This window comes from Apodemus sylvaticus, chromosome 13, assembly GCF_947179515.1.
Source record: "Apodemus sylvaticus chromosome 13, mApoSyl1.1, whole genome shotgun sequence".
NCBI lineage: Eukaryota > Metazoa > Chordata > Mammalia > Rodentia > Muridae > Apodemus > Apodemus sylvaticus.
In genome coordinates this window covers 93,351,333-93,364,881 of record NC_067484.1, presented here as the reverse complement: position 1 = coordinate 93,364,881, position 13,549 = coordinate 93,351,333, and the positions used below count along the sequence as shown (strand labels likewise).

Below are 13,549 nucleotides of genomic sequence, written 5' to 3'. Positions count from 1 at the left end.
CAGAAAACCTTGTTTGTCTCTACTTCTGCATGGCTGGGGAGGGCATTTGAACCTCAGGCAGTTTTCATGTCTGCCTTAGCTTGTGCTTTCCTCTGGCTCTTCTGTGTGCAAACAGGCTCTCCTGGCTACAGATGTGTATGGTTGAGTCTGTTCTACCTCTTTCATGTGTTCCTTGGCATAGACGGCATTGTGTGTGAGATGTATGGAGGGAAGATGTAAGAGAGCTCACTGTACTCTCTTAACCTCCAGAACTATGTAGGCCATCAGCAAGATCACTGTCCACAGCTTGCTCCAATGAGGCTATAACCTCAAAACAGTGAAACTACTGCTCCCCTGTTCACTCATGGCCAAAATGGCCACTGGAATTAACAATGCCCCAAACAGAGAGCGACTTATAGAAGCAGCAAGGCTGATTTCTATAGCTCCCCGCAGCCTGCTCTGGTGGAATCATCGCACCGACAGAGCTGAGAGGATGGAATGGGGCAGAATAGCACATTTTACTCCGTTCCTACCGAGAACAAATACCTCTGGTTTCTTGTATGCCTTTCGTCCATTCCCAAAAGCATGGACACAAAGATAGTATTTTCTCTCTGCTTGTTTTGGAGACTGTCAGTGCTCTCTCTCTCTCTCTCTCTCTCTCTCTCTCTCTCTCTCTCTCTCTCATGCTGAAGATCTTAGCCAGTCTCCCCATTCTTCTGAATGCAAAACTACTATAGTACTATATTAATAGACAGAGAGGTAACAGCACCACTGTACCATTTCCAGAAAAAGCAAAATCATCTGGAAAAACAGAGACAGCTGAAGCAGGAGCCCCGATAACGGCTTCATCAGATTGAATCCCACTCTTCCGGAGCAGCTCCCAAGCCCCTGCATCTTGATTCATTTGGACATGAGGGAAAAGTGCCAGGAGAAGGGAGCTCACGTCAAAGCACTTCTGTTACCACACGCCGCTTCACACGGCGCTTCACATCGCTGCCTTTCTGCTTCGCACCTTCATAGCCCGCCCACCACTTCATCCTTCAGCCATGCCACTGTGAGACACAAAAGCTATTCTGTGGCAGCCCTTGTCCTGAGAGAAAGTGTCTCCATCTGGCCACCTGACAGTTTTCTTCTACTGCCTCACTGGATAGGCTGGGTCCCCTTGAGAAAGTCAACTGAACTCTGGACAGGCTTAGAGTTTCAGGGATGGACTAATAACTTCCTGACATACATTAATCTAGTCTCTGAGAGCTGGAGATGCCTTGGAGGGTTTTTGATCAAAATCTCTCAGAGGGGTAATTAGACTCAGGGAATTCAGGCGCCAACTCAGTCACCTTCTAAGAATGTCTTACTGATAAAATAGGTGAAAGGTCTCAGAAATCATCACCTGTACGAATGGCCAGGCTTGTGTCACTAATGGTTTCCTAAAGATCCCACTTTACATAACCCAGTCTGGGCACACAGATGCCTGAGGTAGACTTTCCTGCCCCTACAGCCCCTCTCTCTTTCTTACCTTAGCTAAGAAGATCCAGGCCGCGCACTGCTCTGGGGTCAGAATGCTTCTTAGCTTCACCGTACTGAGCATGAGAAAGAATCCGAAAACTCCACTGAAAAGAGAAACCGCCCTTTGGTTAGTGAGGCTGCCTCCCTTCAGCCACAGCCAGTGAGTTCCTCCTCTCACACCCCACCACTGAGGCAAGGTCTCAGCCATGTGCTGGCCTGGAACTCTAACCCTCCCACTGCCGCCCCAGGGAGCTACGGTGACAGGTAGATGCTCTGTTTGCCAATGTCTAATTTCTAAGTAATACACAACTTCCACCACCACATTAGTGTTTTCTTGTACCCCTGGGTAAAACCAGCAGTTCAGAAAGCAGAACCTCTACTTTTCTAAAGAGGAGATGAGAATATCTCACTAGAAGCAAGAGAGGCTTGGAACTCTAGCTAAGTCTTGAAAGAAAAATATACAGATGGGCACTGTTACGTTTTTAACATCAGTACTGCTCCAAAACATCAGTACTGCTTAGGTACTAAGACTCGGTGGCAGGTGTGAATTGTGTTAGTTCTACGATGAGGTCCATTTATGGTCTCACCATTTGAAGGCATTATTGAGAGGTGATACCAGGAGGTGAACCTGGTTAGAAGAAATGCTCCCTGGGGTACACCTCAGGAGCATGATAGCCCCAGCGTACCCCTGGGGTACACCTCAGGAGCATGATAGCCCCAGAGCACCCCTGAGGTACACCTCAGGAGCATGATAGCCCCAGCGCACCCCTGGGGTACACCTCAGGAGCATGATTGCCCCAGCGCACCCCTGGGGTACACCTCAGGAGCATGATTGCCCCCAGTTCTTCCCTTCTATCCTGTCCCATTTTCACAAGGCACACACCGCTTCCACTGCATACTGTCACTGTTAAAGAATTGATGTGCCTTACCAATGAGAAATTGCTCACTTATCGATTAATAGGGGGAAATCTAAAATAAAAATAAAAAATTTTAAAAAAGCCCAAGGAAGAGGCAACCTCAAATAGAACTTTTTACTAACTTATGTGGTCCTTATATGTTACACATTTTACATGTTGTCAGCTTTAAATCTCTTGTGTGTCCCAGCCCCAGGTTATACATTGAATAATTTAAAAACAGATAGGAGACTGCATGTCTGGCCACTTGGGCAGATGGAAGATTTCCACAAGAACAATATTGCTAGAATGATTTCTCAAGTACAACAGTGTTGTTCTTCTCAAATAGTGAGCTGTTGCCCAGGCTTATCCGACCTCCTGGAGGAATTACACTTTTCCTGATAAGGGCACTAGCAGCTTACTGGAAGGCCAGGATTTAATGGTAGCAACCACTAGCCTGGGGTTGGCCCAGGTTTCCTCTTTCCACCATGGCAAAATTCAAGTTTGAGGCTGTCTGCGAGTCTTTCTGCCTCTCGCCACTCAGGACTTTGTTTAGAAGTGGTGGGGCAGGGTGGCCAGAAGCTCCGTGTATTTGTGCGTGTTCGTCTGATTGGTCTCCACCCTGGGTCCTTCAAAGGCTAGATACTAACGGCCACCTTGGTGTCTAGGCATTCACATGCCCCTTTCTACCATGCGCTTATGAGACTCAGAGTTCCTCCGAACATTTTGCAGGTTGCCTTCAGCAGCAAGAGGGAAACCAAGATGCAAGCTGAGAGGACACAACGTCTCTCAGACTAATGAGTCAATTTCATGAGTTTACACACTGAAGTTCTATGTGACGGCCGTGAAGGAGAAAAGGCAGCCAAAGTGTAACTCCCCAGCAAGCTTGAAAACTATGGCCCTGGGTGAGGCATTGTGATAGGTCACAGTCTGCTGGACTCAGGTGGGCACTGAGCACCTGTGAGTGTTCAGTGATGACCTCCCGGAGACAGACAGAGGTACACCTTACTCACTTCGCAGAGATGAAGACACAGTGAACAGCACAGAATACACACGACTTGGCTCACGATTACCTGGCACAGCAGCTGCCATGGAATCTGTAGAAATACAGGAACGGAAAGTCGAGGGCACCGAAGAGGTCACCTACGGAGTACAGGAAAGGCGATATAGGGGTCCACACATCTCCCTCAGGTTCCCCGCCCAGCTGCTGAGTCTTCTGCAGAGCACACCCAGCCCTCCAGCTGCCACATCCCTCAGACTCTTCACTGCCTCCTACTAAGAACAACGTGAAACCGAGTGGCTCTATCCCTTACACCCTGTACCAACTCTGAGAGGTTCTATTACCCACAATCCAACTGATGCCCACAGAAGAGACATGGCTAAAACTGTGTAGCCAGAATGTGCATCCAGGTCAACCCAGACCTTAGATCTTCCCTTCAGCAGCCATCAGCCACACAAGGAACAGTGGCAGAGGAAAGGACCTTGTTTTTTTTTTTAATTAATTAATTAATTAATTTTATGAGTGCACTGTCGCTGTCTTCAGATAGACACACCAGAAGAGGGCATCAGATCCCATTACAGATGGTTGTGAGCCACCATGTGGTTGCTGGAAATTGAACTCAGAACGTTCAGAAGAGCAGCCAGTGCTCTTAACCCCTGAGCCATCTCAACAGCCTGGAAAGGTCCTTTTAAAGATTCTTTTCTTCCTTTTGTTTAATTACTGCATAAACAGCACAGGCCTGGGGCAATCATGCACACTTGGTTTGGTTTAAGGCCGAGAGAGTACATTTATTTCTCGTGAAGTAAGTTCATTCTTTTAGTTCCACTTTTAGCACAAGAGGAAATAATCACACATATTGGCTGTTTCTCTCTGGAATTTGAACTTGGTCACAAATAAGAAGTCAGGAGATTAAAAAAGCAGAAACCCTTCCAAAAATGTCTCAAGGAAAGGAATTAAGCATTTTGACAGTGGACAGCTTAATCCTCCCAAATCTGGAGTTTCTGCAGGAGCCTGGCTGGCTCTCCAGAGGCTTGGGCTCTGGTCCGGGTCTGTTTAGAGCAGCTGGGGGATTGGGCCGACATTCCTAAGTATCTTTTCCCTGCTGAAGAGCTTTGTGCAGTGTATTTCCTTCACTTCTTACACCTACGAGTCAACTATGTCACAGACAACTCAGAGGTACAGGTGTGCTCAGCACAGGCAGAAACCTGGGTTCTATCAGCAGGAACATGTGAGGCGCGCGCGCGCGCGCACACACACACACACACACACACACACACATACATTTCAGCACAAGATTCAGGGAATCTGCTACACTTTCCATTAGCTCCGATTCTACACCTCTGACCTTTTGGATGTTTTAACAGTTGAGATAGATCTTCATTTATGCACATGTATGTCTAATAGGGAGCTCTGTGGGTTTTAGTTTTTATGCAGCCCATCAAAGGTCACGGACTCATCGTTGTCTTTAGGTCACCACTCCACGGAATGTCTTCCACCTTCCAATGGGAACCTGTGTTAATGTTAATAATGTCAGCCCTCCAGCTGCCACATCCTGAATAATATCCTATTGCCTCCTACTAAGAATTAAGTGATGAGGGTGGCCACTCAGCAAGAGCCAGTTTTGTGGAGAGCTTTATGTAAAATGTGGCGACTTTATCTCTTACACCCTGTAGCAACTCTGAGAGGTTCTATTACCCTGACTCCATCTGAAGCCCAGAGAAGAGACATGGCTAAAATTTTGTAATTGTTGAACTGTGGAGCCAGAATGTGCATAGCCAGAAAAACCCAGATCTTAGATCTTCCCCTCAGAGGGCAGCGTCTAAACAAGGGGTAGGGGCAGAGGAGAGTCTGCCTCTACCTGCCAGTTTCAGAACTACAGTGTACAATGGACAAGGCACAAAAAGAACACTGAGGTCATTTTCTGCAGAGGAATGAATGACAACCAAGGCAACCCTGGCACTATGGACTGTGAGAGAGGCTGAGGCCCTGCTCAGCTGTGGATGGACCTGTACAGTAGAGAATCTGTTCTCTCTTCTCCCTTCCCATGTGAGAGGAACTGCAGTGTAGTCAGGGAGATAACATGACAGAGAGGGCTATCAGTTAAATCCAGGGCTTTCAAGGTCAGTGGATTTATGACATCCCATTCTGTCATAAATGTTCTGGCTATGTAAGCTGGTGAGGGTAGCCTAGGCTTTGGGAGTCTAAAGAACAAGAGGATTGGTCTGGGATAGACATGGAGGGAAGGAAATAAAGAACAAATCACAGCCCTAAGGAGCCTGCCAACTAGATAATCATTATTCAGACCACAGAAGCCACTCTGGTGAGTTACAGGGAGGGCAAAAAGCAAAAACGTAGGATAAAAGAATAGCCTGCCTTTATCCTTAAATCATTTCTAAAACCATCCACACAACATCTGCTTGCCTGGATTCATGGCCTTCCCCACCACCTAGACCTATCAATCCTTTGAGAGAAGGGAGTCCATCTCACTCACCCCCATGGCCACAAAGACGCCTTAGTAAGCAATGCTGAAAGGAGGGGGGTCTGACGACTGGGTGCTTAAGGCCAGACATGGTCTAGACTTAACTCTGTGACCTAAATTTCTAGCTGACTCTAAATGCATCATTTTAGTGCCCTCAATATGTCACTCAAAAAAGCAATTTTTGTATTGTATTATTACATTCTGATCATGGTTTTCCCTCCTTCAGATCCTTCCCACCCTTCTAACTCCACACCTGTCTCTTCCTAGAAAACAAACAGGTAAAGAAATTAAATAAACCAAACAAGAACTAAAAACACAAACGCAAAGAAAAAGTAGAAGTAAACACACACACACACACACACATGCGCGCACAGGCACGTATACACACATATGCACATGCACATGGGGCAGGGAGGTTAATATTTGAATATTCTAGGACAATTAGGACTGTAAACCAGGGTGGCCTAAAACTCACAGAGATCCACCTGCCTCCACCTCCCTAGTGCTGAGATTAAAGGTGTGCATCACCAAAATAGGCAAAAGCAAGACTTATAAACAAAAAGGGGAACCTATCTGCCCTTAAACAGCAAAAATTGGTGACACTGCTATAAATACCACAAGGATGTTACAAGGTGTATCTTGTTCCAGCCCAGGAGAATTTAATCCACGAGTCTAAGGAATATGTGAAGGTGTTGGGAGTTATCTTAGTTAGGGTTTATATTACTGCAACAAAACACCATGACCAAAAAGCAAGTTGGAGAGGAAGGGCTTATTTGGCTTACATTTCCAAATCATAGTTCATCTCTAGAGGAAGTCAGGATAGGAACTAAAGGAGAGATGGAACCTGGAGGCAGGAGCTGATGCAGAGGCCATGGAGGGGTGCTGCCTACTGGCTTGCTCAGCCTGCTTTCTCAGAAAATCCAAAACCACCACCCACCATGGGCTAGCTCCTTTCCCACTGATCATTAATTGAGAAAATGCCTGACAGCTGGATCTCATGAAGGCCATTTCCTCAACTGAGGATCCTTTCTCCCTGATGACTCTTAACTGTGTCAAGTTGACATACAAAATCAGCTAATACAGGAGCTAATGATGGACCAGCAATTAAGGACTTTCTGCCCTTGAAGGTCTGGTTCCAAGCATCCAGATCAGGAGGCTCACAACCCATGTGGTGGTTTGAGTATGCTTGGCCCAGGGAGTGGTACTATTTGGAGGCGTGGCCAAATTGGAGTAGGTGTGCCAAGGTAGGCTTGGGCATTAAAACCCTCATCCTAGCTCCATGGAAGTCAGTATTCTGCGAGCAGCCTTCAGATGAAGATGCAGAATTCTCAGCATCTTCTGTGTCATGCCTTCCTGAACACTACCATGCTCCACCTTGATAATGAACTGAACCTCTGAACCTGTAAGCCAGCTCCAGTTAAATGTCATCCTAATAAGAGTTGCCTTGGTCATGGAGTCTCTTCTCATCAGTACAATCCTAACCTAGACTCAAGAGGATTCAGAAAAGAAGAATTTTAGTATGTTGCCTAGAGATTGTTCTTGTAATATTCTGGGGAAGAACACTCTTCCCTGATTTTTTTCCCTTGCCCAAAGTCAGCCTGAGGATAAAGTAAAGTGATTCAAATTAATTGCATTGACAAAGAAAGTCTCAAAAAAGCCTAGTTTAGACTTTTATCTGTGGTTCACTCTTATGAAAAAAAGTTCTAGCAAGCCAAGAAAGGAAAAATACAAAATGCATGGTCCAAAGAGTAAAGGGGCACCAGGAAATAAAATGAAGCTACATCCGGTGTTCAAAACCTTTAATTAAGGGAATGGTGGCCTTAGGGCAGGATCCCACACAGTTATCCTTATTATTTATGCATTTGAAATTGAACTAAGAATATTTATATCATGTTTTATGTTATTATGACCCGGCTATTGTTTTCATTTGGGCATAAGGAGATATAATTATGCGTCAAACTGACAAGGGATGGATTGTGATGGCTATTCTCAGTTGTCAACTTGAATATTTGTGTCATGAACTACAATCCAAAACTTATAAAGATCTTGTGAAAACGTAAAGAAAAGCTTAGGCCCGGGTGTCATTGTACATGCCTTTAGTTCCAATGTTTAGGAGACAGGCACACAGATCTTTGAGTTCAAGGTCAGTCTACAAAGCCAGTTCCAGGGCAGCCAAGCTTAGGTAGTGAAGGAGTTGGAATACAGAAAGCTGGAGTTAAGAAATTAGTGGTGATTAAGAAGAAATCAGCATTGCTGTGGTGAAATCTTCTGGAAAATGTTTTTTGAGGGCACAAAGAAGCCGTGTTCCAGAGATAGAACTCTTGCTGGCAGCTGGACTTGGTACTGTGTATGAGATACCCAGATGGTACTGGTTTTAAAGGTATGGAGGGGTCATCAAGACCTGCTGAGGCTCGGCACTTTGAGAGGCCAGGAAAGGCCATTGGTGAAGGTGCAGCCTCAGTGGCAGTTGACAGCCCAGAACTGAAGGGGTCATGAAAAGAAGTTGAGGCCTAGCACTATAAAAGGGACTTATGAGAGGCTATTGGTGAAGCCTAGTTGCAGCAGAAGACCCCAGTGTACTGGAGACAACAGTACCATGGGATGATTGATCATCAAGAACAGCAGCAGCAGTGAAATGGATCAACCATAGCCTAGAGAGGGCAGAGTTGGAGAGAAGTGACCCAGGCCCTTTGAGGGAGCCCAGAAGATCATGTGTGGATCCTAGACATTGGGACAAGAAGCTGTGAAGTTGAAATTGCCTTGGAGTCCTCAAGATGTTACAGATGCGAGAGCCATGGAATATTTGCCTAGGAAAACTCCTAACAGGGAGTGGAACCAGCCCAAGAGAAAGAGGTGTGTTACAGTCAACAAAGATCAAAGAGGTTGAAGATCAGACATGGATAAGCAGAGTTTGGGGCTTGCCCAGGTGGTTTTTGGTCTTTTTTTTTTTTTTTTGGTCCAATAGCTCCTCACTATGTTTTGGAATGGTAATGGTTATCCTGTGATATTACAAGTATGTGATCTGCTTTTTGATTTTAGAGGAAATTATAGTTTAGAAATTGCATGAATCTCAGAAGAGAGTTTAAACTTTGGACTTTCAAACATTGTTGAGACTATAACAGACTATGAGGACTTTTGAAGGTGAACTCAATGTATTTTACATTATGCTATGGCTAGATATGGCCTCCACAGACTCATGTATTTGAAAAAGCCTATGGGGGCCAGGGAGTGGAATGTGCTGGTTTGAACATGCTTGGCCCATGCGTAGTAGAATTATTACAAGGCATGTGGTCTTGCTGGAGGAAATGTGTCAATGTTGGGTTGGGCTTTGAGGTCCTATGCCCAAGCTCCACCCAGTGTGGAAGAGTCTTGTCCTGGCTGCCTTCAGATCAAGATGTAGAACTATCAGACCATTTTCCAACAATATATCTGCCTGTATGCTGCCTGTTTCCTGCCATGATGGCCGAAGCTCTGAAACTGTAAGCCAGCTCCACCTCAGTCAAGCTGCCTCTTCACAGCAACGAAACCCTAAGATACCCTGTAACTCTAGCTCAGAGCCCCTAATGCCCTCTTCTAGGCTCTGGATATATGTGCATGCTTGTGGTGCACATACATAAACTTAGCCACATATACATAAAATAATAAAAAGCTTAAACCAAGTGAAGGCGTTCACAAAACAACACTCCTCTGCTTTTCTCTGCTGAGCTACGTGGAAGAGGGACATAGCCCATATCTCTATGGTAGCCACAGGGGGCTTCTGCAAGCAAGTGTGAGCATCCTGCGTGGCTAGGTTCCAGGTAGCACTTTACTTTACTGAGTGCATGAACCCCACTGCTCTGAAGGTTACAGAACACAAAACTGCAACAGTGAAGTAGCATGACTTGCTACACTAACATGAGGTAAAGTGTGAGGGAAGATTTCTCTCACCCATGGGCAAGACTAGGAAATAAAATAAAGCCTCTTTACAAAAAAACAGTTCACTCAGTCTGCATTATGAGCAACAGAAACAGACATTAGGACTTCAAAAATCTTTCAAAGTAAAAAATAAATAAACAAATAAAGCTGCATGTTAAAAAACAGAACTTTTGGGGAAATTCCTAAATCAGAAATAACATCATTAGAACAACTCAGGCGGCAACAAAGTAAAGGTAATTTGAAAACCAATTTTTACTCCAGTGCTAAACAGACTGGGTAGTGACATAAAAGAAATTATGTTAAAATGATATCACCAGGGATAACAGGATGACTCTAAGGTAAAGCACTCACAACCAAGTCTGACCACTCAAGAGTGATGCTCAGAGCCTGTGTAAGGATCAACTGCTGTTAAACACCATTCCCTGATGTCTACATGTATATCACATGCACACACACAGTGCATGTACACATGCACACATACATGCATTCCTGTACACACTTGCATGCATGCACATATGCACAATAAAGAAGGAAAGGGAGCATTTTAAATGATGCTAAATAGAAATAGAATAAATGTGAGCTTTCTCACAAAATACTTTAGAACCAGCACAGATGAGAAGCTCTCATAGCCAAGAGATTTTAAAAGAGTGCAGCCAAGTGACAGATCAATTTGTATCTATGAACACACATACACACACAGACATACACACATGCATTTTCAATGTAGTTTTATTCAGCATAAAGCAAAACATTATGCCAAATGGACAGAACTAGAGCACATCATAGTAAACAAAACAGGTCAGAATCAGAAAGGTAATCATCATGTTTTTTTTCTCATATGCTGATTCTAGACTTCTATCTTAGGTAGGGTTTCACTGCTGTGGACAGACACCATGACCAAAGTGACTCTTATAAGAACAACATTGAATTGGGGCTGGCTTACTGGTTCAGAGGTTCAGTCCATTATCATTAAGGCAGGAACATGGCAGCTTCCAGAAAGGCATGGTGCAGAAGCTGCTGAGAGTTTAACCTCTTCATCTGAAGGTGGCTAGAAGAAGACTGACTTCCAGGCAACTAGGATGAGGGTCTTTGTTTGTTTGTTTGTTTGTTTGGGTTTTTTTGGATTTTTTTTCCCCCGAGACAGGGTTTCTCTGTGTAGCCCTGGCTGTCCTGGAACTCATTCTGTAGACCAGGCTGGCCTCGAACTCAGAGATCCGCCTGCCTCTGCCTCCCAGAGTGCTGAGATTACAGGCGTGCGCCACCACCGCCCGGCTAGGATGAGGGTCTTAAAGCCCACATCCACAGTAACACAGTCCAACAGAGCCAAGCATATTCAAACTACTATAGCTTCAAAAGTGATATACATGACATGACAGTGTGAGGAAGACAGACTGTTGGGGACAAGGAGACAGAGAAGGCAGCACGGAGAGGACAAGGGAGGGTAGTGCCATGACAGAGATGTGGAAAAGTGTCATTAGACAGCGTAGTATTCTGTAGGTTAATTAAAAAGTTCAAAGCTCAAAATATAACGCTAAACCAACAGGAATAAGAATAACTTCACGGGGCTGGTAAGATAGCTCAGTGTGGTTATGAGCACTGGTTGGCCTTGCAGAGGGCATGTGTTCAATTCCCAGCACTCACATGGTGGCTCATGGCCATCTATAAGGGGATCTGATGCCCTCTTCTGGCGTGGGGATGTACATGCGACAGCACTCAAACATAAATACAAATGTTTAATAAAAAAAAAAAAAAAAGAGCCGGGTGATAGTGGTGCATGCCTGTAATCCCAGCACTCTAGGAGGCAGAGGCAGGTGGATTTCTGAGTTCGAGGCCAGCCTGGACTACAGAGTGAGTTCCAGGACAGCCAGGACTATACAGAGAAACCCTGTCTCGGAAAACAACAACAACAACAAAAAGAATACACTGACAGGGAATAAATTAACAATGGAATATATATTTTTTTCATCTTCTGCAGAGCTGGGATCAACCCAGGGCCTGTCCATGCTAGGCAAGTGTTCTCCCACTGAGCCATATTCCCCACCCACCAGCTGGGTTGATGTAATTTCAGATCGGTAGACCATTCCCATCCTCTAGTCTCTCATAGAACGTCTTCGGAGATCTACGCGGGTTCGGAGTCCTGGTTTTGAACAAGGATTACAAATAAACACTGGGGTAGCTTACCTGTGGGATGAGAGGCAAACACCAGGAGTACCATGCTGAAAGACAAAACAAGCAGAGAACACAGGAGGGCAGGTAAGAAAGCTTTCTGCAGCACACACCCAACACGAAAAAATGCATTTAAAAAGATCCAATTTCACCAGGTAGAACTACCTGAAAGAAAGCTGACTACCTTCACTGGTCTTCCTGCTTGAACCCAGATCCTGAATGAGAATCTTTGGAAATGGCTTGTAAGTTGGCAAGAGGTGTGGTGGTTTGAATAGGTTTGCTGCCCAAAGTCTCATGTGTTTAAATGCTTGGCCCATGGGGAATAACACTATTAGGAAGTGTGGCCTTTTTGGAGTAGTGTGGCTTTGTACAAGGGGGTGTGTCACTGTGTGGGTGGGCTTTGAGGTCTCCTAGCGTTAGGCTCTACCCAGTGTGGAATTCTAGTCTCCTCCTGGCTGCCCGCACAAGACAGTGTCCTCCTGGATGCTTTTGGATCTAGATGTAGAACTCTTAGCTCCCCCAGCACCATGTCTGCCTGGATGCTGCCATGCTTCCTATCATTACGATAATGGACTGAACCTCCGAAACTGTAAGCCAGCCCCAATTAAATGTTTGCCTTTATGAGAGTTGCCATCCATGGTCATTGTGTCTGTCCACAGCAATAAACCCTAATTAAGACAAGGGCTCATGCTTAGGACAAGGGTCTCATGTCCCTCCTTCATTTATTACTTTCCTTGGCCCTGGCTGGCCCTATTAACATGTTCATTTCACTTATAATGATTATTAGAAAGCTAAACAAAGCAAGTTCCAAATTTCAAGTAGGTTGCAAGCTAAAACCTAGCTGTTGGATGTGAGCTAGGGATATTTTTGTCATGAGATGAGCTGTAAAAAAAAGTAGCTAAATTTCCAACTGACTCACTCACAAATTTATCCATCTTCCCACTGCACAGCCAAAGATGACCTGAGCCAAGGCTCACTGGATGCCAAGTGGTGAGGGGTGTGAAGGAGGCTCCTCTGATGTGGCCATACTCCATCCTGGCACTACACCCTTCCCTCTGGAGCTCCTCCGTCTCCCTGCACTCCCCCTGCTCCCTCTGGAGCTCCCTCATCTCCCTGCACTCCCGCTGCTCCCTGAGCCCAGCTGCTGATGTAATTACAGGGTAGGAATAAAACATTACAGGGTAGGAATAAAACAGGCTGAATTCCCACCTTCTGCAGCTTCTGGCAGAACTCCATGACACCCAGCAGCTGATGTAATTACAGGGTAGGAATAAAACATGCTAAGTTTAGGAGTCGGGTCCTAACCGGGCTACAGGACAGAAGAGCCCAGCATCCCGGCTCATACCACAATCTCCAAGGCATCTGGGCATTTCTGATTTTCCAGAATCAAGCTGAACCTAGGGCGTCATGACGCTGGTCATGCTAATGAGCTGTATTTTAAGCCCTGCCTTGTGCTTCTGATTTTTTTAAACTGGGATTTCTTAGAACAGCAGAGGTAGGAAGAGAGATGGCTTCTGAGAAAGGGGAAGGGTACAAGCCCGATGGCCATTATTCAGGAACTTGTATGTTTTTAAGACAGGATTTACACATGGCCATAAGCGCGCGCGCGCGCGC

At 45.4% G+C, this 13,549-nt stretch overlaps 1 protein-coding gene across 3 annotated transcripts in view; it reads right to left on the bottom strand.

Moving 5' to 3' along the window:
* The window catches only part of Tmem241 (transmembrane protein 241), a 130,205-nt gene that overhangs the window by 52,489 nt on the left and 64,167 nt on the right, over positions 1-13,549 (bottom strand). For all 3 annotated transcript variants that reach the window (XM_052155746.1, XM_052155747.1, XM_052155748.1), the window contains 3 exons: positions 11,951-11,985; positions 3,449-3,518; positions 1,493-1,586 (listed from right to left, as the gene is read on the bottom strand). In XM_052155746.1, the coding sequence (XP_052011706.1) occupies positions 1,493-1,586; positions 3,449-3,518; positions 11,951-11,985 (199 nt within the window). The remainder of the gene's footprint in view (positions 1-1,492; positions 1,587-3,448; positions 3,519-11,950; positions 11,986-13,549) is intronic.